This window comes from Ambystoma mexicanum, chromosome 3q (genome assembly GCF_040938575.1).
Source record: "Ambystoma mexicanum isolate Mex_15411 chromosome 3q, UKY_AmexF1_1, whole genome shotgun sequence".
Classification (NCBI taxonomy): Eukaryota; Metazoa; Chordata; class Amphibia; order Caudata; family Ambystomatidae; genus Ambystoma; species Ambystoma mexicanum.
The window spans coordinates 1,293,204,604-1,293,230,808 of NC_090926.1; the positions used below are offsets into that span (position 1 = coordinate 1,293,204,604).

General features: G+C 50.3%; 1 protein-coding gene across 5 annotated transcripts in view; it reads left to right on the top strand.

Moving 5' to 3' along the window:
- Positions 1-26,205, top strand: part of IL27RA (interleukin 27 receptor subunit alpha) — a 420,655-nt gene that overhangs the window by 214,433 nt on the left and 180,017 nt on the right. For all 5 annotated transcript variants that reach the window (XM_069604392.1, XM_069604391.1, XM_069604388.1 and 2 more), the window contains one exon: positions 19,931-20,091. In XM_069604392.1, the coding sequence (XP_069460493.1) occupies positions 19,931-20,091 (161 nt within the window). The remainder of the gene's footprint in view (positions 1-19,930; positions 20,092-26,205) is intronic.

Sequence of the window (26,205 nt, forward strand, 5' to 3'; positions counted from 1 at the left end):
TCTGCACCCAAGTGCCTACGTTTGCAGCCTTCCCCGGGGCGTGGGGGCAGGGGGAGAGGGTCTCGGCGGCAGCGAGGAAGAAGTAATCGAACCCCTCATCTTCAGCCTCTGTTCCCCCAGACAGCGATGGGAAGAAGTTGGATGCCACAGGTAGGAAAGTGATCTACTTGGCGCGACGACAGACAAGGCAGCTATCACACTTGCAATCCATGCTAGATACGACAGAGAGCTGTGATATAAGATGGCCCCGCTGCTGGAGTTTCTACCCAACTACAAGCGTTCAAGGCTCTTGAGATCCTCCAGGAGGGCGAGGTGGCATTGGATCATGCCATCACTGTGGCCCTGGACATCGCTGACACATGGTTCCGACAGATGGGGAATGGTGTCTGCCTCTGTCATCGTGGCTGGTTGAAAGCCACAAACATCCGTCAGGAAGTCCAGACGAGGGTGCTGGACATGCCCTCCTACGGGGACAACCTCTTTGGGAAGGCCATTGACAAATTGTTGCAGACCATTAAGACGGACAAGGAGACCGCCCGTGCCCTGGGCACTCTTCAGCAGCATCGCCTGTCCTTTTGTGCCTCCGGTGGAAAAACTGGCAGATCGTCGAAAGGCTTTGGCCGAGGGTCATCATCTTACCGTCGACCCTCCCGATACACGACCCAAGAGGCCTACAGAGGCAGTTACAAGACTTTTGTTGGAGGTGGTTGACATTGTCCTCGTTCTCAAGGCGGCACACAGGCCCCGAAGCAGGATTGAACCGGCCAGGACGTCGGGCCCCCACCCATGCACCCCGGTGGTAGACGGGCTGGCGGGCTTAGTCAGCGAGTGGGAAAAGACTGATGGGTGCTGGACGCTCTCGCCCATGGACACACTCTAGAGTCCAATGAAAGTGTCTGTGGGGGCCCTGCAGGAGCAGCACATCCCTCAGCTCCTGCAGGAAGTACAGGCCATGATAAGAAAAGGGGCGATAGAGCTGGTTCTAAAGCGACTCTGGGGCTCCAGATTCTACTCCAGATATTTCTTGGTAAAAGACCAGGAGCTGGTGGCCCATTCTAAACCTGCGGCATCTCAACAAATACCTCCCCCCATTCACAAGAAGCATCGGAAGTTCCTGCGCTTCGTAGTACAGGGAAGGCAGTACCAGTTCAAGACCCTTCCCTTCAGACTGAAGTCGGTGCCCAGGGTTTTAACAAGTGCCTGGCGCCAGTGGCGGCTCATCTGCATCTACAAGGGATACATGTGTACCCATACCTCAACGACTGGCTCATCCGTGTAAGTCAGGGGAAGTAGCCATCGAACACACGGGAAGGACCGTCTGGCTGCTGACGGATCTGGGGATCTCCGTCAACTATCCAAAATCCTGCTTGACGCGATCGCAGAACGCGCTATTCCTGGGGGCCAGGCTCAACATGGTCTCCTGCCTGGTGGCCCCCTCGGAAAAGAGGATAACGGCTATGCTGGGCAAGATGCAACGGCTGTTGGCACTGAAGACCGCCACGGTGCGGACCATCAAGTCGCTGCTCGGCATGATGTTGTCGTGCATTTACCTGATCCGACTCTACAGGTTGTGGATGCGACCCCCTCAGGAATTCCTGGACGCTCAGTGGATCCAGGTGTCCGGAAGCTTCGCAGACAAGATTGTCCTCAACAAGGAGTTCCTTCAAGCAATAAGGTGGTGGGGCGTGCGCTCCAACATCGCTGGGAGCATGGATTTCCAGTGCCCCCCATAACAAGAGACGGTCACCACGGATGCTTCCTTGGAGGGCTGGGGAGCCCACACCGGACGTCTCCACACCAGGGGCCTGTGGCTACCGGAGGAGAGGGATCTCCACATCAATGTCCTGGAGCTGCGGGCAGTGTTCTGGGCCCTAAAGTCGTTCCTCCCATCCCTCAAGGGCAAGATGGTGAGGGTCTTCATGGACAATACCACCACAATGTTCTACATCAGGAAGCAGGCGCATTCCAGATCGCTGGCACAGAGGCGCAGGACTTTTACAGCATTGGCTCATCGCCCAAGAGATGTTCCTCATTCCTTTTCACCTGGCGGGAGTCAAGATCACCATCGCTGACTCCCTCAGCATGGAGCTGCGCTCTTGCCACGAGTGGGAATTTGGACAGGATCAAGTGGACTGCCTCTTCTTCAGGTGGGCCAGACCCCAGATCGATCTGTTGGTGACTGTGACGTATTCCAAATGCCAGAAATTCGCCAGCAGGTTCCAACAGCCAGGGATCATGGGGTACGTGTTTTCCTTCCCGTGGGAAGGTATGTTCCTGTACGAGTTCCCTCCGTTGCTTCTCCAGCTGCGAGTCATCAATCAACTCGAACAGTGCCGATGCAGGATGATCCTAGTCGCCCCGGCGGGGCCGAGGGTGATTTGGTACTTGGATCTTCTCAGCCTGTCAACGGCGCCCCCAGTCAAACTGCCAGTGGTTCGGGTCTACTTGCTAGAGAAGGAGGCGCAATCCTACATCATGACCCAGGATCGCTGAACCTGAAGGCTTGGCTGCTGCCGCCTTAGAGTTCGGAGGGTACGAACTGCCGGCAGACTGCAGGGAGGTCCTTGCCAGAGCATCGTCGATTCTGAAGTGCTATGTGCATAAGTGGAAACGTTTCACGACGTGGTGCTGGACACAGAAGATCAATCCTCGGAGTGTCCACGGCCCAGCAGATTCTTCTGTACTTGTTGTCCTTGGCCAAGGCGGGGCTGGCGCATGCCTCCATCAAGGTGCATCTGGCAGCTAACTCTCGCTACACCAGGTCTCCAGGACGGTCTTCTCTTAGGTCCCACCGTCTCATCAAGGAGTTGCTCAAAGGACTATTTCGATCCTTCCCACCGGTTAAGGCGCCTGCCCCGGCGTGGGAACTCAGTGGTACTGACAAGGCTCATGGGGGACCCCTTTGAGCCTATGCATCAGATCCTTCTCAAGTTCCTATCATGGAAAACTACTTTCCTCGTGGCTATCACTCCTGCCAGGAGGGCAGGCGAGATCCAGGCCCTTTCCTGCAAACAGCCGTATCTGACTTTTCACCACACAATGGTGGTGCTGCGGATGCACCCCTCCTTCATGCCAAAGGTTCCATTGGAATTCCACCTTAACAAGCCTTTGGTGTTGCCTGGGTTCTTTCCGAAACCTTTGTCGCAGCATGAAAGGACTTTGCACTCGCTGGATGTCTCAAATTTTTGGGAACTTTGGTCCTGTGAACCATGGAAAGTCCTTGTCCAAGGCTTCCATCTCCAGGTGGCTCTCCAGCTGTATCTCTCACTGTCACCGGTTTGCAAACCGACCGCTGCACGGCCGTCCGAGAGCGATCGCTGCGACGACAGCATTCCTGTCTGGTATGTTCCTGCTGGACATTTGCAGGGCTGCTACATGGATGACCACACACACCTTCACGAGATTCTACTGCGTTGACAGGTATTCCAGAGAGGAGTCCAGGGTCAGCCAAGCAGTGCTACGCAACCTGTTCGCTTGAAGGTGAGCCTGTTTCAGGGGTAAGAGTAATTGCTTCTGTTGAGTCTTGCCACCTCCCGTGGTTGTGTGAGCGCTGGAGACAAACACGCACCCCGAGGTACTCCACAGGTAATCTTTTCAGTCTTAGAGTGGGCATTGCCCCATGTAATTTTAGCCATTCTGTTGCTCAAGAATGATCTAAACCAGTCAGTCGCACTGTAGGCAAACATTTTATTAACTTCTCATGATGTACCCAATCAAAGGCTGCTGATGGATCTAACAGCATCAGCAGCCCTGATTTACTTTCGTCAACAATGCTTAGCATTTCTGTTTGCAGATCAAGCAAGGCACTTTCGGTACTGTGAGAAGATATGCCACCAGACTGGCTGGCATGCAATATATTTACACTGTCCAAATGATTCTGAAGTTGAGATGTGGCAGTTTGCATGGATACCCTCTCCTTGGCTCCAAGATGACCTGCAAGGAGGAGGGGAGCGGTCTCACATACTGAGGAACTACAAACCTCTTATGGTTGCCCCCTGTGGACTCTATGGGTTCACCATACAGCAACCCACCTTCCCAATAGATTTAGGTTTCCCAGGGGATTCACCCTCCAACTGGGAACAGTCCTGCCTCCTAAGGACTTCCAGGGATGGACGACCTCTCTGGCGATGATTAGATTTTTCCCTAGAGGGCCCCCCTTCTGCAAGTAAACTTTTGCAGGTCTGGGTGATCATGGGTATTTAATACTTCAGACAACCCTTCTTTCTCCGTCAGGTTCATGGGTTTGGTTAGATACCTCAAACTCAGTTGAGGTAATATAGGGAAGGACCTCTTCTTCCCCTTTGTTGTATTCTTTGTCTCCTTAGCCTTGGGTTCCCTCTTAGGCTTGGGGATGTTTGTCTTCCTTGTTGTAGAGATTGTATGTGTTAGCTCTGCTGTATTCCCGACAGGTCCTAAGACCTTAAGGTCCTTTCCCTGCAGAACTCTAGGTGGGACTTGCCTCTGGCCACTTACAAGAATCCCTAGCACTCCTCTATTTACTGCTAGAGTGACCGACATTGCTGGGAATCTAAAAGGGGGGCCAATCAGCCAACTTGGTGGCCCTCAGAGGAGCTGTGGCCAGAGCCTCTGGGTTTACCAGTGTGGAATCGCCACTCCTACTGCCCTAGTGTTCCTAATAGCAGAGCTGTCTTCCCCCATCTGCAAGTTCACTATCCTTAAAATAAGGCTTTGATTTATCGGGTCTGGAAGCATAAGCACGAGCGACTGTAGGTTCCCAGGATCCCAAGGATACTGGAACCAAGTCTGATCCAAAACCACATGGCACGGAGCCAGAAGAGAAGGGTGCTCCTGTGTGCATCCCATCCTCTTCATAAGATAATGCAAGGTTCACAGACTGGACCCCACATCTGGGGCGGTCCCCCTTCACATGGCCACTTGCTCCACCAGATCCTGGGGACATGTGTATGTAGGCATGCGTACTGAGTCAACTTTGTTGCTTGGGATGGTAAGTCCCACTACCCTTTACATGTTCTCCATGTGACCTATTCCCCATCATAGAACAAGGGGGTTCTGGGAGTTTCTCTACACTTGTCTATATCCCGGGTTTGAGTCTCAACCAGAGTCCTTAGCTCACCATCCTTTCACAGAAGAGACATTTCCACTACATATCAGTCTTTGTCCTGCCCAGGGCAGTCCAGCACCGAAATGCCTGGCAATTCTCTTCTGAACGAGAGTACCAACAGCAACCCCAGACAAGTGTTCCGGCCTAGTTTGCCCCGTCAGTGAGGTGGAGCTGTGCCTCTCTAAGAACAGTGAGCAAGGGTTCCACATCTGGATTAGAATAGGAGTTTTAGAAGTCATTTAATTTGTGTCTCTGGAAACACTGTTTTAACATTGTTCAGTGTTTTTAAATAATTAGCAACCATCTCCTTTACACTAGGTCTTTAGCTAAACACACCATTGATGTTCATGATTTTATGTTGGCGACAGATGTAGATATAATGTGCATAACAGAAACGTGGCTTACAGATGTTCACGGCCCGGCCATAAAGAAAAGTGACACCCTCTGGCTATGTCTTTTTTGGATAAAATCGTACAACCAGCCAGGGAGGTGGGGTAGCCATTATCTGTAAAAAAAGCTTTAGGGATGTATGAGGTGAAGGCTGATAGTGAAGGATGTGATATCCTACACACGAAGGTCACCCATATCATAATTTTAGTATTCATTTTGTACTTTGTTTAGGCCACCAGATGAGATGCCATTGTTCCATGAAGATCTCATACATTCGTTATCATCTATGCAGAAAGTGAATAGTGCCATCATTCTCTTGGGTGATTTAAATGTATGGCGAAATGACCCGAGAGAAAAGAGATCACTCGAATTGGAGAGATTGAACAATGGGAATATAGCTGTACATAACTCAGACCCTACGCACATAATGGGCTTGACTGGCCAATGAAAATATAACATTGACAAGTGTTATTACTACCCCCTGTGTCTGGTCAGACCACTTCTTTCTTACGTGCCAGATCCAACTCCCAAAACCTCTCAGGCAGCACCACGTAAGGTTTTGGGGAGAAACTATCGGGCCATTAAATCAGATGATCTTGCGGGATATATGAAAGCTTTGATGTTGGATCATCCTGATCTGCTGATGGAAAGCTACAATAGACACATGATGGCTTTGCATGATAGGATCGCTCCTAATATGTTTCGGAGTGTTAGGGACTTTCCTAATCACCAAAAGGGGGGTTCCCTCCGGAACTGGTTCCGCTTAAGCAAAGGGAAAGGCAGGCTGAACACATGTGGCTCAAGGACAGAAAGAAGAATGGAAACGTAGGGGGAAGGAATATAAGGATAAAATCATAGAAGCCAAACATAACCATTATAACGAACACATAAGTAGGGCTGGAAATGAAACTAAGGAACTTTTTAAACTGTTCATAACTTGGGAAAAGCCCAAAGTACTTAATCTAAATGTCAACCCTAAAAAGGAGGACTGTGTAAGAGTCCAAAAGGCATTTGCAGACAGTCGCACTTGCCCAAGCCAAAATTTGCAAAGAGTTGGATAGGCTAAATGCTACTACTGTTGGTGATGCTATAGAAAATAGACAAGAAGAAATGTCTGATCAAATACTCTGACTCCTGGGAACAGAACACGGCGGTTTCCCCCTCGTAGTTTCATTTTTCTACTGTGATGGATTCAGAGGTTGGGGATATTCTGAAGATCATGCTTCACACCAGTTGTCCAGGGGAACTATTACCATCCATGGTCATTCTCGAACATTGCAGTATCATTGTATCATTTTTACGCATATTTATTAATGCATCCTTTAATCACTGTATAATACCTGAAAGGTGACACCCCTCTTAAAAAAGCATGGGTTGGACCCTAATGATGCAGCACATTTGAGGCCTATAACAAATACTTTTTCTTAAACTGGTTGATGAGGTGGCCACTGCACAGCTTCAATCACCCATGGAGGCTGCAGGCGTGCTGCACAAAAAACAATCTGGTTTCCGACCTACGTATGGCACAGAGTGCCTTGGTTGACCTCCAGACCAGATGCTAACGGTATTGAAAAGGAGTGGATTGGGGCTGCTGATTTCGCTTGACTTGTCAGCAGCCTTCGATCTACCGGACCACAAAATATTGCTGGAGACATTGGCCGCCATAGGGGGATTTTCGAGGGAAGCTGTTATGTGGAGGAAGTCGTTTCTGGAGGGACGCAGGTCCAGGGTTCATTGTGGAGATGTTGCATCCGATGCTGAAACCATTGTTTGTGGTGTTCCGCAGGGGGCATGCTTGTCCCCCTCTCTCTTCAATATCTATATCCACCCTTTGTGTGTGGAATTACAGATGATTTTCATCTATCTATGGAGCTTAGTGGGAATCATGCAGATGACCAAGAGAGGCTAAACAACATCTATATGGTCATTAAACATTGGATGTCCATGAATTGGTTATGCTTAAATGCCGGGAAAACGAGCTGATGATTTATGGATCCGAGCACTCCCGGGAGAGTCTGGGACAAGATTTTTCTGGTTTCCACATCATGGGTGGTCTGATCCTGGTGGCCAGGATGCTCAAGACCCTCAGTACTTTTATGGAGGCTAATCTTAATGTGGGCGCCCATGTGGATTACATAGTTAGGAATACTAACTATTATCTCAGAGTGTTGAGCTTTGTTGGCCCTATGGTCATGAAGGAAAACCGGGCAAAGCTGCCACGCGCCATTATATTACCACAACTTGATCATTTTAACTCCCTGTTAAGGGGGTGCCAGTAAGAATGCAATACAAAAATTGCTGAAAGTACAGAATGAAGCAGTGCGTATAGTTCATCATCTGGCACAGAGAGAACCAGTGACGGCGGCTCATGGAGCTGCATTGGCTCTCGGTGGCAGCCAGAGTGCTTTGCAAGTAGCTGACACTGGGATACAAGTATATTTTTGGGACGGCTCCCCAATATCTAAAAGAGAAAGTAGAGATTTATCATCCCACTAGGAATCTTCGTTCAGCCAAGGCATGCCCTCTGAAGGTCAACCGATTGAAAAGAGCCAAAAGGGTAATGGTCGTTCCTTCCTTGTTCGGGTGGCACATGCTTGGAATGAGCTTCCTGAATTACTCTGGAAGGAAGAAAATCACTCTATTTTTAGGAGGCTGGTGAAGACTAGGCTGTTTGTTTGAAAGAAACTGTGAAATTTCCGGTCTGTAATTTTCTTTTTCTGTCTTAGCGCCTGGATGCCCCAGGGCTTTTGGCGGTTTATAAGCAAAAGAAAATTGAAGTAAAGTTGGATGAGAGGCAGACGCCAAACCGTTCAAACACCGCCTGTAAGAGCCTGAAGGCCCATTCTGCCTGGCCTGCTCCAGCTGGAAAACTGTCCTCTTTCTCAACCTTATGCGACTCCATCTTTGCTATGTTGTATTTGATGTCCATTTCCTTGAGCCTCAGCTCCTCCTTTCTCAAATCAAAAATAACTTAACTTCAGATGGTGTAATTGAAGAGACCTCACTTGTACCCTCTGTGATTTCAAGAATAACAGGATCTTTGCTACTGCCAGGCCCTAGTTTCCTCGTGATCTGTTCATTTCTGCACTAAATCAGCTTTAATACCACAGGTAGGGAAACCCTTCTCTGTACACAATTCCATTTCAATATTCAACTTTGCTGTCCACCAAACTCACTGTCTGACCCACCAACACGCTCAACCTCCATTTCACCTACTGGCCACCAGGCTCCATCGCCTCTTTCGAGGAAGACCTCATGTTTATCATCAACCTCATCATCAAGCCCAGCTCAAAAATCCTAATCCTGGGAGACCTCAATCTTGGCCTCCATGACCCCACAGACCCACACGCTAAAAGCCTAGCCACTTCCGTCAATCACATCGGTTGTGCCCAGCAAACCACTGAACCTACCCACATTCATGGCCGCACCCTCGATTGGATTGCCGACCTTAACTGCAATGTGTCTGGCCTCACCACCACTACCTGCCCGTGGTCTGACCACCACATCATTACATTCAACCTTCTCATCAACAATAGGCCCAGCCCCCATCACCTAATGGCACCTGAAGCCTTAGCCCGCTGCACCAAAAACCTTACTGAGGACTGCCTCGCTGCCCTCCTCTCAGCCCTCATAATCCCGTCCAACACGGACAAGAACCCAGAGTCCCTGGTCAAATTGTACAACAACACCATTGCTCTAGCTGTCGTCACTCTAGCCCCGCTTAAAAAGCACAAAGCCAACAAGCTTTAAAAAAGAATGCTTGGTTCACAACTGAGCTCCTTTCCTTCCGCTCCAAGAAACATGCCGCAGAATCGGCGTGGAGAAAAGAACTTCCTCCATTTCTAAAGCCCCGTTTACCTCCCTAGCCAAAGAGTACAAAAGAGCAATTCACACCGCCAAAGCCCGCACCTACAATGTCAGGATAAACAACGCTCAATCCAACACCTGCGAAATCTTCATGATCCTATGCGAACTCAAGTTGCAGGTCGCTCCTCAGACCTCACCATAGACGACACCTGGTGCACCAGGGTACAAGAAGCCCTCGCTGAGAACGTTTCCTCTCTCTGGAAGAAATTCTGCGCTAAGCAACTGGCCATCCTCGCTAAATCACCTCCAGCTACCTCCTTGCCCCCCACTACTCCTACCATACAACCCAACCCCCAATGTAACTTTAACCTGGTATCGTAACCCGTAGTAACTAACCTAATCAAAAGCCTCAAACCCTCCCGATGCAAAGGAGATGCCTGTCCGGCCCCTATCGGCTCAGACCCATCATCACATCTATCATCAATTCCTCCTTCGCAAAAAATACTGTGCCAACTGCCCTTAAAGATGCCTGGATACTCCTCCTTCTAAAAAATTTAAAAAAAATCCTGGACTCCCATCCCCACTAACTACCTCCTCATCACCAACGTACACTTCATCCTTAAAATCCTCGATCGCGCAGCATTCATCCAGGTCCAACCACATCCCGGGCATCTGCCAATCAGGCTTCCGTCCAAAGCATGGAACCAAAACCGCCTTAATGGACATAAAAAACCTGCTAGACGATATCAAAGACTCGGGAAAACTCGCTGTTAAGGAGAATTCTCAGAAATGTGCTAATTCCTCTCTACCTTAGAGACCCCCAGCACTTTTGCTGGCCTTTACCACTTTTTCATTTTAAACCTGGAGAGAATGAGACCTTTTTCCCACTTTGTGATGTATTTTACTGTGATTTAAACACTGTTTCTTTTGGTTTTGGAGTCTGTGAAACTCCATAGGCATCATCCTTTCACATTGTGACACACAGCACCTTCAGTGCAGTGGCACAGGGAAGCCTTTTAGATTTCCCAAATGTTTAAATACCTTCTCTTGGATAAACTACTGTTTCCAAGAGCAGTGAAGTGAAATTGACTTTACTTACATTTGTAACTTTCTAGACCCAGCACACACTATCTTACAATATGGTGCTGGAAGGGTTACATAGTATGCCCTTTGTCTAGTTTCTCATGTAACAATTTTATGTTACCCTTTTTACAATTAATGGCTGGTGGCAGTGGTTTACTTTTAAACTACCATTGGGAGTTTTTACTGTGGGCTGCGTTTGCAGCTGCAGTATAGCACCCATGGGTGCCCATTTTGTCAAAAGGGCCCTGGTATTCTTTTTTTGACATTACTTGCTGGAAAGGTCCTTCTTGAGATTTACTCTGCGTGCCAAACCAGGTTTGGTCCCTTTGTTCATTTTGTCTTTGGCAGGATTCACAAGTGAAGCCCGCCTCTGGCTCCTGTATGTCTGGCAGGGGCAGGAAGTGAGGGAAGTGCCCAAAACTCCCTGTGCTTAACCCCCTTGGTTACAGGAATGCACCCAAAGGTGATTGGCTGGCTGTCTTTGGAGGACAAGCCACCCTGTTGTGTGATTGACAACTAGGCTGGAATGAATGGGAGAAACCTGCATAAAAGGCGATGATTTTTGGCTTGAAAGCCAGAGTCGACCACTGGACGAAGGAATCCGAAGAACAACTTGGAAGAGACGCTTGCTGCAACTCCTGGACCGTTGGTTTGCCCGGTGAAGCCCTGCTGCTGTGCTGAAACTGCAAATTTGCCTCAACTAGTGAAGCCCTGCAAGGGCGACTTCTCCCCTTGAGTTGGTGAACTCGTTTGGACATCCTCTCTGAGTTGGCTGTACTTCCACTGTTGCTGCTGCTGGAACCGAAGTGCCAGGGAGAGGAACACCAAATCGAGGGCATCACTTTTAAGTCGGTCCCGAGTGCTAGGAAGATCCTCTGGACTTCCCTGATGCAGGACTGACCAAGCCTGAGTCACGTCAACAGAGGGCTGGACCCCAGAAGCAAGGAAAGTCTGAAGTGGTATCCAAGAACCGCTGTGTTGCTATTTTCTGTTAGACGCGAGGAGCTGAAACGCCGAAGTGCCACTGAATTGAAGTCTGCTGTTTGCTGTCGCTGACCGTCCCGTTGTGTTGCAGGAGTCCCCAGAAGTCCTCCCTCTTGTCCCCATGACTGCGGCACAGGAACAAAAGGATCTGCAGAGCCACACAGGAACAGAAGCCAGCTGGAACCATTTCTTCTAACCAAAGGTACTGTACAGTCTAAGAGAACTTACCTCTTGTCTTGTAGCCTTACTTGTTCTCAGTTCAGACCTGTCTTGGTTGCTCCTGTAGAGTTGCTTGCATCTTCTTCAGCTCATAAGCCTCCCAGCTTGTGGTCCTAGTTTTATTCTACTTTTTCTACAAAGATTTCTGAAACATTGTGCAAGACTTTTACTTACCTGCAAGAAGTGCTTCAGCTCACCTAGACTTTTGCCCAATTTACACTGGGTAACCTGGCTCCCTGAATGTCTCTTCTCCCTTCTGATGGTGTGTTTTTACCTTCATTCCAGGACAGGGTTAACTTACTTGGCATTGGGGGGGGGGGTCAAAAGTACTTAACTGCTTAAGAATATGTGTGTGATCTCTTGTCTTATTCTAAAACCTCTTTACTTTGACACTCATCTCAGTATTGCTCTAAATGTACCAGTAATATATTTGTTCAGTGTCCAATGTCCTAGCTATTAAGTGCCCTGAGGGTGTAGGAAGTGTCTGTGTGCCATCCCAAATGGGTACTTGCTGTTTTAGAGATACTAAGAGTGTGTATTTTGGAGTGCATTTGTGTTTTATTATTATATTGCCCCTTCTGAAGAAGGCTTATTCAAACTGACTTAAATAAATTAATAATTGTTTAATCAAGAAACCTTGAGTGTAATTGTTTACTTGGATGCTGGTCACTGTGAATCTCTGTGTAACTGCCCTATAGGTCACATTGACCCCTCTTGATATAAGCCTGGCTGCTCAGCCGCACTACCAACCTGTGTAGTAGAGACGTATACCAAAGGTTGGGTGCCTATTGCCAGGAGGTCAAGGTTGTTGTAGTGCACGCAAAGGGTAGTACATAAAATCTTGCCTAATACTCGACTCGCCCTGCTCCTCATGCTGGACCTATCAGCAGCATTCAACTTCGTTGACCAGCAGACGCTCTGTAACCACCTCACCACAACAGCTAACCTCTTCCCAGCAGCCATAGACTGGATCAGATCATTTCTAGCAGAGAGATCCTCCTGTGTCTTTATGGACAACCATGCAGTATCCTGTGGAGTCCCACAGGGGTCCTGCATCTCCCCTATCCTGTACAACATTTATACCAAGCCCCTCTTTGATCATCTAGATGCCCTTCAGCATATCCTACACAAATTATGCTGACAGCACCCAAATCCTCCTCCCCCTCTTTGGTTCACATCACCTTGATGCCACAACCATCAACTCAATTTATGATGTCCCAAACTGGATGGCAATTCATCAGTTATGCCTCAACAACGACAAAACAGAGATCCTCATTATAGGCTCGCACACCACCCACTGCAGCATTGACCCATCTTACAAAGCTTTTGACATTGACGGCAACCGTATCCAAACATCTTCTGCAGCCGAAACCCTAGGCATCTATGTAGACACCACCCTTGATCTCTCTCGCCAGGTCAACACCATTACTTCCTCTGCTACCTACACTGCAAAAATATTTCACGCCAGCAACCCATTCCTCACCACAACCACCCGCCTGACCATAGCTAGAGCCATCACCAGAACCAAATTGGATTACTGTAACGCTCTCTTTGTAGGAACCTCCAAACGCAACTTGTACAAGCTGCAAACAATCCAAAACAATTCCCTCCGAGCAGCCCTAGGTTTGTCCAAGCACAGCCATGTCACAAAGGCCAGGAAAGACGCCCACTGGCTCCCGATCCGTGAAAGGATTAAATTCAGAACCCTCCTCGTAGTACACAGATATACCACGAACACTGCCCCGGCCTACCAATCTCAATGGGTGGAGAAATACTTCCACCCCCCCCCTCCTCCTCGCCCTCTAAGATCCACCATCAGCTATCTCCTCAGAGTTCCCACCTTCACTAGAAAGACCGCAAGAGGACGGAGCTTTCCTATCATGGCCACCAAGCTCCGGAACGATCTCCCCATCACCCTGAGAAAGGAACCCTCCTACTGGACCTTCAGAAAAAGAAAAAAAGCGTTGCTTTTCGTCTAAAATATCCCCTGAGCTAACAGACTAAGACATTCGGATACCTGTCTCCCTCTCCTTCCCCTCCTCCTCAAACCAAGACTTTGAAGACATCATGACACCCCTCACTCCCCTTCGTGTTTTCTAGTTTGTTTCTTGCATTCGCTGTACTCTATATATTATTTTTGTCTCACAATGTAACTAGCGCCTAGATACCAAAGGGTTCAACGCGCTGCAACAAATGCAAAAATAAATAAATGTGCATTGCAAGAGTTGTGCTAGTATATATCTCCATACTATACTATACGTTATGCATCTTTTAGAAGCCGAAAACCGTTTACAGCCTAGTGTTCTGTGTACCAAGTACTATGGGATCACTGCAGTGATTCTACGCCAAATGCCAAAGACCTCATCCCACCGCTGACCACCAATGTGTTCAGATGGATTTCCAAAATCCAATCTGAGGATAGATTTTGGGAGCCCGCCACCCCCCTCCCCCTATTATGGTGGACAATGAGATTTTAGCTAGACAATATCAAGGTAAGGTAGCAGAGCTGCACGGCTTAATCCCAGGAGGGAAGCGCGAGAGGTCTAGGCCTACAATGAGTCCACACAGAACAACCGCAATCATTTCAGTTAGACAGATAAATACAAACATGTATTTATTCATTAGGCATCTAAAATACACATTAAGCAAGTGTGGGTGTCCCATAGAAGTCTATGGGAAGAAAGCAGCAAAAAGACAATATTTCTTAATGCCGAGAAGGGCCTCCATGCTGCCCACTGTTTCCACCAGGCCATATGTAATGATGTTTCCACTGTTGTAGGCCCTATTACCTCCATGCTGTCTGCTGCTGCCCCTTTGCCCAAATGTGATGATTCTTCTATTGATGCTTGCCCCACTGCTTCCATGCCCTCCATCCCCTCCTCACCCCTCCGCAGAGGTACCCACTCGCCTCATAATCCCCTCCCACCCTCAGCACGCCACAGTTAGCTGTGCCCTCATCAACACACGCTCATCCCCAGATCACGCATTAGATATACATGACCTGATCACCGCCCACAACAACCTCCTGCTAGCACGGAAACCTGGCTCCATGAACCCTCGGGGCCAGCCTTGCTGCTCGCTCTTCCCACCAGCTACACCATCTTCCGACAAGACCATCTGCAATCTAAAGGCGGTGGGATAGCCCTCATAGCCAAGGAGTCCATCTCCATCAGAAAGATCGATAAGCCAGTCTTAAGCAACTGCGACTTTCTAGTCCTCAAACTGAACACTTCCCACAACTGCACTATCACACTGCACATCGTGTCCCATCCCCCTGGACCCCTAGCCAACTTCATGCTCTTAGGCAGAATCCTATGCAGTTCCCTTAGGAAGCACTAAAGGAGATTAAGACAACAGACATATGCAAGAAATCCCCTTTGGTATCAGTCTGTAGCACAAAGATTTAGTTGGTAGCTGTGGCGAAGCGGTCAGACTTATCTCAAGAGCGAGATGAGCAGTATTCAGGGTTTACACAATAGGGCTACAATACTATGGAACAAGGAAACACTGACCAAAGCTTTGTATCAAAAAGAATATATATATTTATTTTACACACTCTGATGTTCACACATAAATCACTATTAAAGCAAGTTAAAACAGTCAGGAAAAGTATACACAGCTCCCTATTCAAATTGTAGACGAGTTTGAGCAAGAGTGAAAACTGAGCAAAACGGCACAGTGTAAACCAAGCAGAAAGGGCACTCTAACAATTTGTTCAGAGGGAGGGAAAGGAAAAGTCATACAGAGTTAGACTCCTGAACACACCAGTAACACTTCCCAATTGGATTGTGAATAAGTTAGGCAAGGCAATACTTTAGTATGAGCAATACTTTGGTGAAAACCGAGCAAATTGGCACTTCAGCAATATAGAAAGCGGAAGGAAAGGTGGTTATGAGAGTTTAGGTGCACCAACACATTTCTTAGTGAAAATCAATCTAGAGAAGGCAGTTGTAACAGATTTAGCCATAGTCAAGAGGCCTGTGCCAGAGTCAATGGTACTCGGCAAGTGCCCAGGATCAAACGGTTCTAGTAGCTGCAGTCAAGTCTTTGTTTAACGAGTTGAAAAGGCGGTTGCAGATGTAAAAAGATAATGTTAGACGAAAGGGGTGGCCAACCCAGAAGGTAAGTAAAGGATTTAAAACACCTTTAGCAGTACCAACAAAACGGGAGGCCTGGCGGAACAATGTACCTTGAAAGTGGAAGAGGCTTCGGTAGTGGCGGTAGTTCCTGGCAGTTCCTGCTGTTCGGGAGATCCAGCAGGGAAAGAGCGACTCTCGTCATGGAGGAAGGTTCAAGTTACTGCACTGCCCAGGGATGAAACCAGCCACGGTGATGCCAAGACAAAATAAAAGTTACGCTCCTTTAAATCGTGGTCGTGGTGGACAGGTGCCTGGCTATCCGGTCTCCTAGTGCTGGGCACTGGCGATTCGACCAAGGCAGGTCCTGGAAGGCGATTGGCGAACTGGTTGGCCCCACCAGCACAAGGGAAGAAGACTCTTGCAGGTGAAGATCTTCTCAAGTCGTTGGAGAAAAGGGGTGAGGATCTGCAGCGTGGCTTCACCGGTGGTTCAGTCGTTGCAGATGTCTTCAGCTTCTCTCCTCTTCGGGTTTCTTAGTTCCAGTGGCGACGTCTTGTCCTCCAGTCCTTGGAAGCCCTGCCTTTATGCAGAAAAACCCCCATTCATACAGCCTAGCTGTCACTCACACAGTGGGGTGGCTATCCTGGCGGGATAACCCCCAGCCTATCAGGGCAGAGTGCGACTTGGGTTGCCTAGGTAATCCTGTCCAGGGTGCCTACTCCCCCCTCCCACACATCCTTTCTACCGCAGACTCAGTGGCACCGAAAGGAGGGCTTCTGTGCAGAAGCCCACCAAAAGGACGAACAAAGGATCCCTGACCTGGGTTAGGATTTCAGAGAAAGACACAAGAAAGAAATATTATCAAAGATCTGGCAATAAAAACCTACCGGAGTAAAGTTAATATTTAAATAAACCGGCGGTATGTCAGAGGCTGTCAGTAAAAGTGGTAGCCTCGAACAATGGAAAAATCCCATAGGGAAATATTTGCTGTCGAATATTTACGGTAGTAACCACTGCCACCAGCCAGAAACTTTGGAGAGAGGGACTGGATGGTACCCTCTCGAAAATGAACCCCAGGGAAAAACTATTAACCCTTTCCAGTACTTCCATAGTAAGATGGGTTGTATTGGTTTTGTTCATAACTATTGACTAGCAAAGTCAATGGGGACTTTACCTGCCCTGGGAGACAGTAGTCAGTCCCAGGGTATGGAGTCTATGTTTGGGGGTCGATATGACACCCCTGTGTTACTGCACTGAGGGTGCTGTGTAACACGCATGTAAAAAGAGGATACCTATGAGGGTGAGAAAATCATGTCTAAGAGTGGGAAAAAAAGAGTCTCACTCTTAGCAGGAGAAATAAATAAACCTCAAAAATCCAGCGAAGCTGCTTGGGGGACTCTATAGGTAAGGGAAATGAGCCTTAGAAGAGAATCCTCCCTAACGCATGCAACCCTCACACACCTCCTTTCCGACAACCTGAAGACCTCCACTAAGGTCATCCTGGCAGGTGACCTGAATCTAGGGCTTAACAACCCTAAAGACCCTTCAGCTAAATCCCTGGCTAATGCCCTGGAAAACTCCATCTCAGACCCCACTCACACCAAAGGCCATACCTTAGACTGGCTAGCACACCATAACTGCCCACCAGTCATCAGTGCCAACACTCCCCTCCCTTGGACCGACCTCCACCTTATGCAGTTAACTTTCTCCCGCCCTAAATACAAGAAACCACCCACTGTGCCCCTCCACCTTGCGGCTGCCAGAAGTTCACGCTTACTCACCAAAGAGAGACTCCTAGCACATCTACTAGTCCCAGCCCAGAGGCCCCCGTTCTCCAACCACCAGAACACACTGGCCTAGACCTTCATTACCACTCTTAACTGAGGCAGTCGAAGCCATCGCCCCACTAGCCACACGGAAAGCCAAACCTACTAAACATTCCAACGGTTGGTTCTCCCCTGAGCTTCTAGAGCTAGGCTCCAAGAAACGCCCAGCCCTCCCTACCTGGCAATCCAAGCACCTGGACTCGGCCAAACTTGAGTTTAATAGACTATCAAAGGAATAAAAAAAAGCGATCATCCATGCCAAAGCCACTTCTTTCAACTCCAGAATTGCCAAAAGCCAATTCTGACTCTAAATAAATCTTTGCCATCTTCAGGGAACTGGAAACCCCCCCACCTCCCCACCCCAGGACATAACCAGAGATGAAGTCTGGTGCTCCAACATCCAATCCGCCATGTTCAACAAGCTAGATTCCACCCACAGCAGAATACTAGCGAACCAATACCCCCCTGACCCTCCAAAACAATCTCACATGGCCGTCCCCAACCTCAGGGTCCCGGACACCCCTCCCTTCTCATTTAGGGACATCAACGAAACAGAAGTGGTCACTCTTATGAAGAACATTAAACCTTCCATGTGCCAAGGGGATATATGTCCCGCTACTCATCAAAGAATGTGCAGACACGCTCGCACCTTTCCTCACTGCGTTCATTAATGCCTCCTTCGCTTCAGCCTCCGTCCCATCGATACTTGAGGAAGCCTGGGTACGCCCCCTCCTGAGAAAACCCTCACTTGACCCCAAAATTCCTAACATCTACAGACCCATTACCACAGTCCCCTTCCTACTAGAAATCCTGTACAAAGCAGCTTACATACTAGTCCAACACTTGCTGGAATCTAACGACATCCTTGGCACCCGACAATCCGGCTTCCGTCTCGGCCACAGAACCGATTGGACTTGCTCGACCTAAAAAAATAGATGGATGACATCAGAGACACAGGTAAACCCGCCCTGCTACTCCTCTTAGACCTGTCTGCCGTATTCCACCTGGTCGACCATAAGCTTCTCTGTCAACACCTCTCCTCCTCAGCAGATTTCTCCGCTAACGCGATCACCTGGATTTCATCATTCCTCCAAGGTAGTGCCATGCGAGTATTATCTTACAAAGCGTCGGCAAAGCCAGCCTTCATCCATTGTGGCGTTCCACAGGGCTCTTGCATATCCCCTACCCTCTACAACATATTCACCAGACCACTCTTTAACATACTTGACTCACTCAGCATTATGTACACTAACTACATCGACGATACTCAAGTCCTCCTCCCCCCTGTCCGGCGACTATGAGGCTGATGCCAAGACCCCAACGCCACCTTCGCCACCATCCACACCTGGATGGCTGAAAACTGGCTGTGCCTCAACGGTGAAAAGACAGTTAGTACTGCTTGACCCACTGACACTCTGAATAAACTTGACACCTGATACTACTCCTTCACTATCAACAACTCCACGATCTTGGTATCCCAGGCTGTAAAAACGCTTGGGGTTTACCTAGACGCCAACCTATCCATATCCAGGCAAGTCAGCGCCATTGCCTCCTCTGCAGCCTACCACACTAAACTGCTAAACGCAGCCACACCATTCCGCACCACCACAAACTGCCTAAGTATTGCCAGAGCCATTTTTGGTTTCAGATTGGACTACTGCAACGTCCTCTTCACAGGCACCTCTAAAAGAAACCTTGACAAACTTCAAACCATCCAAGATAATGCCCTTCGCGCCGCCATTGGTATCCCTAAAAGGGAATACATCTCCTCAGCCAGACAAGCCTACTGGCTGCTAGTCCTCGAATGTATCCCGTTTAAAACACTCGCTCTTACCCACGAGTGCATCCACCACACAGCCCCACCTCACCTCTAACAGAGAGTTAACATACCCCCTCCTCCAGACCTACCAGAACACCCTACACCAATCTGCTTCCTGTACCCATAGTCAAGCGTGCTAGAGGGGGTAGGGTAAGCTTCCCTTTCATTGCTGCCAGACAATGGAACTCCCTCCCACTCACCCTTAAATCAGAACCCTCACACCTTGCCTTCTGCAAAGCTTTCAAAACATGACTATTCCCATAAGCTCTCTAGCAATGCCCGCAGTTTCCCATGCTACGTCCTGCCTTGCACACGTCATTTCAGCTACATGTAAAGTGCTATGCCGCGATATGCTCTACGCTATGTAACCCCTGTGTAACAATATTGCTACCCTTACAACTCATCATGTACCCATGTGTATTTCTCCTTCCTGTAACGAAAGCCGACTCCATGTAACAGCATAATGTAATATGCTATGTCGCGATATGCTCTACAATATGTAACCCATGTGTAACCATACTGTCACCCATGTAACACATCATGTACCCAAGTATGCTCACAAACCCACACAGGGTTGCATTGTTATCCTTGAACAATATTTAAAATGACAAAAGATAATTGTTATCCAACTTTCTTCTAGTTGTTAAGAGACCCCCGGTGCTCTCTGTGGAGGGGGAACCCCGTTCTGATTCTGGAAACGTTATGGTGTCCTGTGAACCCTCAGAACGAGAACAGCAGAGCAGCGGCACAGCGAGTTGTGAGCTGCGATACCGAGAGCTTGGAACACCGGAATGGATTCAGGTGAGACACTGTTGTTGCCCCAGTGAAGTGAGATGGCAGTACTGAGATTTTGGCACACGCACATGGATTCAGGTGAGAAACTGTCACTGTCCGGGTGAGGTGTGAGCTTCAGTACCGACAGCTCGGAACACAAACTAGGATTCAGGTGAGAAACTGTCACTGCCCCGGAGAGGTGTGAGCTGCAGTACCCTCAGGTGAGAAACTGTCACTGCCCCAGAGAGGTGTGAGTTTACTGCCCCGGAGAGGTGTGAGCTTCAGTACCGACAGCTCGGAACACGCACTAGGATTCAGGTGAGAAACTGTCACTGCCCCGGTGAGGTGTGAGCTGCAGTACCGACAGCTCGGAACACGCACTAGGATTCAGGTGAGAAACTGTCACTGCCCCAGTGAGGTGTGAGCTTCAGTACCGACAGCTCGGAACACGCAATAGGATTCAGGTGAGAAACTGTCACTGCCCCGGTGAGGTGTGAGCTTCAGTACCGACAGCTTGGAACACACACTAGTATTCAGGTGAGAAACTGTCACTGCCCCGGAGAGGTGTGAGCTGCAGTACCCTCAGGTGAGAAACTGTCACTGCCCCAGAGAGGTGTGAGCTTACTGCCCCGGAGAGGTGTGAGCTTCAGTACCGACAGCTCGGAACACGCACTAGGATTCAAGTGAGAAACTGTCACTGCCCCGGTGAGGTGTGAGCTGCAGTACCGACAGCTCGGAACACGCACTAGGATTCAGGTGAGAAACTGTCACTGCCCCAGTGAGGTGTGAGCATCAGTACCGACAGCTCGGAACACGCACTAGGATTCAGGTGAGAAACTGTCACTGCCCCGGTGAGGTGTGAGCTTCAGTACCGACAGCTCGGAACACACACTAGGATTCAGGTGAGAAACTGTCACTGTCCCGGTGAGGTGTGAGCTTCAGTACCGACAGCTCGGAACACACACTAGGATTCAGGTGAGAAACTGTCACTGCCCCGGAGAGGTGTGAGCTTCAGTACCGACAGCTCGGAACACGCACTAGGATTCAGGTGAGAAACTGTCACTGCCCCGGTGAGGTGTGAGCTTCAGTACCGACAGCTCGGAACACGCACTAGGATTCAGGTGAGAAACTGTCACTGCCCCGGTGAGGTGTGAGCTTCAGTACCGACAGCTCGGAACACGCACATGGATTCAGGTGAGAAACTGTCATTGCCCCGGTGAGGTGTGAGCTTCAGTACCCACAGCTAGGAACACGCACAAGGATTCAGGTGAGAAACTGTCACTGCCCCGGTGAGGTGTGAGCTTCAGTACCCACAGCTTGGAACACGCACAAGGATTCAGGTGAGAAACTGTCACTGCCCCGTGAGGTGTGAGCTTCAGTACCGACAGCTCGGAAAAACACGCACTAGGATTCAGGTGAGAAACTGTCACTGCCCCGGTGAGGTGTGAGCTTCAGTACCGACAGCTCGGAACACACACATGGATTCAGGTGAGAAACTGTCACTGCCCCGGTGAGGTGTGAGCTTCAGTACGGACAGCTCGGAACACACACTGGGATTCAGGTGAGAAACTGTCACTGCCCCGGTGAGATGTGAGCTTCAGTACCGACAGCTCGGAATACCCACGTGGTTTCAGGTCAGACACTGTCAGTACCCCACTGAAGTGCGAGATGCAGTACTGGGCGCTTGGAACACGGCAAGTAATGCATGTGTGAAGTGTGTGCGGCTCTACAGAGATCTTGGGAGACACACATGGGTGCAGGCGAGAGAACCTGTGACGTAGCTTACACAGCCCATTGGCATGTCAGACTTGCATTCAGCGATTCTGCTTTCCTTATTTCTGTGGCCCCCCGACACTGCTACACCCCGGATGCTGACTTGAACTCTTATGGAAGGAGAGGGATAGAGGGTGGCCATATCCTGCGCTTTGTGACGGGCAGGGGATGGAGTGTGTACCCACACAGTTTGTATAATAGTGTGTTGTGTCGCATTACCGAGTGTGCAGGCTGTGGTAAGGTTATCTAAAATAACCATTGGAGTGGACCATCCACCGCCCCCCATCAACAAACTGTGGCGGAGGTGCGAGACCTGTGGGTGCTGGTCTGGAGTCATGGGCTCTGTGTGAGTGGTTGTGCTTGGGGCTGATCGCCATTTTGGTGGTGGGACTTTCGCGTGGTTGGCTGGAAGAAGCCCTGCTGTCGAGCTGTCGACTCTTGATGGGCGGGCAGGCCCAGCTGAGTTCTGGATGTAGCGGTTCCATACACAGCTGTGTAGGAGACCTGGCAAGGAGTCCTGGTCGTTCCTGTCACAGCTAGGACCCTGATTGCTTCAGGGGGGGGGGGCTGTTCACGGTCCTATCTGCCCCCTGGGGCGCTGCGATGAAGCGCCTTGGCTGGCCCTCAAGGTGCTGCCACTAACCCAAGTGATGCTGGGTCTGGAGGTCGAATGGTGAGCAAGTCCTGGCTATCCCCACAGGTCACGTTGAGAAAGAAATATCCTGTGGGATAGAATGTGCAAAGCCTCAACTCCACTCATCCTCAGCCCAAGCAGACAGCAAAGGCCGTGTTTGCAGTAACGTTTGCGGGACCTTCGGGAGGCGAGGGCACCGCCGTGTTCATCTGGGGGTCCTGTCTGTGTGCAGCTGCGAACTGCATTCTAGTGGCCGGCAGAGTGAGGTGGGGCAGATTTCCTCCCCTCCCCTCCCCTGGCTGATCTAGGAGGAGCCGTAATCATGCTTCACCTGAGGAGGCCAGAGCCGCCCTGACCCCTTGGCTTTGCTGCTGGGGTGAAGAAATGACCGGAGCCCTGATGTTGGGGTTAACAATGAATAGGCCGGGGTTTCTTATCGCAAACAGCGATATCATAAAATAATTGGGTACATTTATTTATCCAACCCTACACAATGATAAACAACTGTTTTCTTTTGGACACCGGGACAGTGGCATCTACCTGGCGCCACACCTGAATGGGTTCCTCACCATCCAGGATCCCCCAAAAGTTGTGGTGTTATTTGCACCCCTTTGCTGCTAGGTTCTCAATTATTGCGTGGTGGAGTTTTCCATTCCTTTGACCGATGGGTGAACTCCGTCTGGGTGCAAGAGGTCGGGGTCTGCCAGTGTAATGCCTGTGTGCCTTATAACATGAATTCCTCTGTTCAGCTTCTTTCTTGCAATGTCAATTGCTTTCTAGGAAGTTGCCCCTGCCATCATTTTCTTGGTCGCGTGGCCGATTAAAATATGTCTCTCTCTCTCCAGTCGTGCGCAATTCCAGCCAATGATGCGCAAGTGTCTGCAAGCAGATTCTTCCTGACTTGCTCCACCAGATCGTTGCTCCCCAAGTGGATTATTAAAAACTCAGGTGGGTCCCTGAAGGCCACCAGATCTGCTAGTCTGTCATGGATTTCCTCCCAACTTAGGCCCCTGTAAGCCCACCATGATGTATTGGTGTTCCTAAAAGCCAGATTCTCCTTTGTCTCTTCGGACCATCTGCCTGTTCTAAAAACGAATGAATGCCCCATAATCCATGACGACTTGAGCGGGGCGTCATGTTCTGTTCGGGAAAAAACATTGTTACATTAACTCTGGCCTTATATATCGTTTTTAGCAATAAGATTTCCACCCCCATATTCTCTGTTTCTGCTCCTAGCCCCCTTGCCATGCTGTTGTGGCCGCCCCTATCCGAAAGGAGTGTGTTCCGAATTCCTGCTGTCCCAACCTGCTTTGTTAATGGTTGTTTTGAGGACTGCTTGAAATTGGAATTGGCTTAGAGCCTTTCCATTTATATGCACTAGTAAACTTCTCCAGCATGGGGTCTGGCATGGATTCACATGCTCATGAATATTCCCCGTCGTCAGGCTGGGAATCCTCGGTAAAGAAAAAACCAGTATCAGTTTCGTTTCTGATCTGTCTTTCGTAGTAATAACCAATCACTGGTCTCTGCGTCATACTGACCACAGCCAATGACTGCCCTCTACCTAAGCACCGCCTCTGGCAGCCACCTTCAGATTTTTACCGCACGTTCATGTGTTGGGATCCTCGTGCTATTGCTCTCGAGCGTTAGTGCTATTTTTTCACGTTTTTTCTCAAAAACTTCGTTTTTTTCGGTCAAAAGAGCCTCAAGCTCCACCGACTCTGTATCCGATCAACGGGGACCCGTGTCGGATTCGTCTGCGCCCCTCAAGGGTGAAGAATTCGTTGAGTTACGCTTTTGGAGGACTCCAGAAGCTTCTCACGCCCGGACATGGCCCAGGAGAAGGAAGCTCGACGCCCGGAAAGCTGTTCAGGGTCTGACCTGGATGCCAGCTGCAGAACGTCTTTAAGGAGGACGAACACTCCTTTTGTCTCTACTGCTTACATGAGGACAAGAGGCACGTGGAGAAGGACAGTGCGTTTAGCGTCAATATGTCGTAGCGGACCATGAAGGACCGCCATCAACGTCTCGCCAACTGGCTGGAAGGGAAGAGCCCGTCAGGCGAGAAGAAGAGGAAGAAATCCGAGCGGTCTTCTAAGACCTTTGAGGACACCCCGGCGACGGGGGTCCAACACAAGGCCAAGCACTGCGAGTCCGCTGGCACCGGGAGCGCCGAGCGGTCGGGCTCTACGGGCGCCAGGCAGGGCGCACCCTCCCCGGCACCTTCAGCCACGAGCCAACGCTCTGGGTCGGGTAAGAGGAAGGGCGAGCACCCGGCGAAGCTCCTGGAGAGGCCCGGTCGAGCTCGAAGGCCCCATCGGAGGGGGAGCGAGGCAGTGTCCCCCCCTCAAGGATAAGGCGGTGAGCGCACCTAAGGTGGTGAAGGCCTTAATCCTTCCGGCCAAGCCCTCTATCGAAGCTGTCACGGCGGCCCTGGCTCAGCCTGTGGAGGCTACACCAGTGGTGGCGACCTCGGGGCTCAGAGTCTCCCTGCCACCTCGGAGGGAGTCCTCTTTTGTACCCATCGATAGGACCCCCGTGAAATCCCCGGCGGGGAAGAAAAAGGGGGGGCAGAGCGTCGTCGTAGATTCGGCTTCAACCTCGGAGGAAGAGCTGATCGAGGTCTTAAGCCAGGGCCTTGGAGTGGAAGAAGACCGGCCCGTCGGTCCCGACGCAGGTGACGACGACATCGTCGAGGGTGCCGACGGGGCCCCTGATCGCCCGTCGGATTCCCCTCTGCCAGCGCCGCAAGACAACTCGGCGGCCATTTTGTTGGCTATACAGTCCTTATGCTCAGAGATAAGGACGAGACTACCGTTGCCGACGGAGGAACCTCTCCCGTCGGGGGATCCTGAACCGGGACCTTCTGGTGTTCCCCCGCCCAAGAAAAGAAGGATTCACCCTCCACCTCCTTTTCAGCCGTCACGCCCCGTCCAGCTCTCCTCCCCGTCCACCCGAGGGGATGATACGGGGACTGACACGGCAGCGACGGGCACGGACGACGAGGTATACGACGAGGATCTACCGTCGTCACCTCCCACCAGGGCTTCTCCGCCCGACGAGATTGGATCGTTCCACTCCATGATCGCCAGGGCATCCGAGCTTTTCCAACTCTGCCCTGAGGAGAAGAAAAAGGAAGGATTCCTTTATCAACGGCGCGAGGCCAAGAGGAAGACGGTCCTCGTGGTGCCTCTACTGGATGACATTTGGGATGAGGGCCTCGCCCTCCTCAAGAACCCTTCCACGACGCCAGCTAGAAGAGACCGGTACGAGAAGAAGTACCGGGTCCCGGACGCGGCCCCCCTGTGCCTCCGGGCGCAGCCTACCCCGGACTCCGTCGTCTCCGCGGCGGCCAGGAAGAAAGCGGGGGGGGTGCGGCCTCCACATCGACTTCCCCACCGGACGGCGAGGGAAAGAAATTGGACGCTATGGGACGCAGGGTCATCTCGTCTGCAGCGACGACGATTAAAGCGGCCAACGCCTTGGCTATCGTGGCCCGCTACGACAGGGAGCTATGGTACAAACTGGCTCCCCTGCTGGACTTCCTACCGGACGACAAGAGGGCGGATGCCCTGGAGATCCTACAGGAAGGTGAGGTGGCGTCGGACCACGCCATCACTATTGCGACGGACATCGCCGACACTGGGTTTCGCCAGTTGGGCAATGGCATGTGCCTTAGGCGGCGTGGATGGCTCAAGGCTACGGACTTCCGTCAAGACGTACAGACCAGAGTC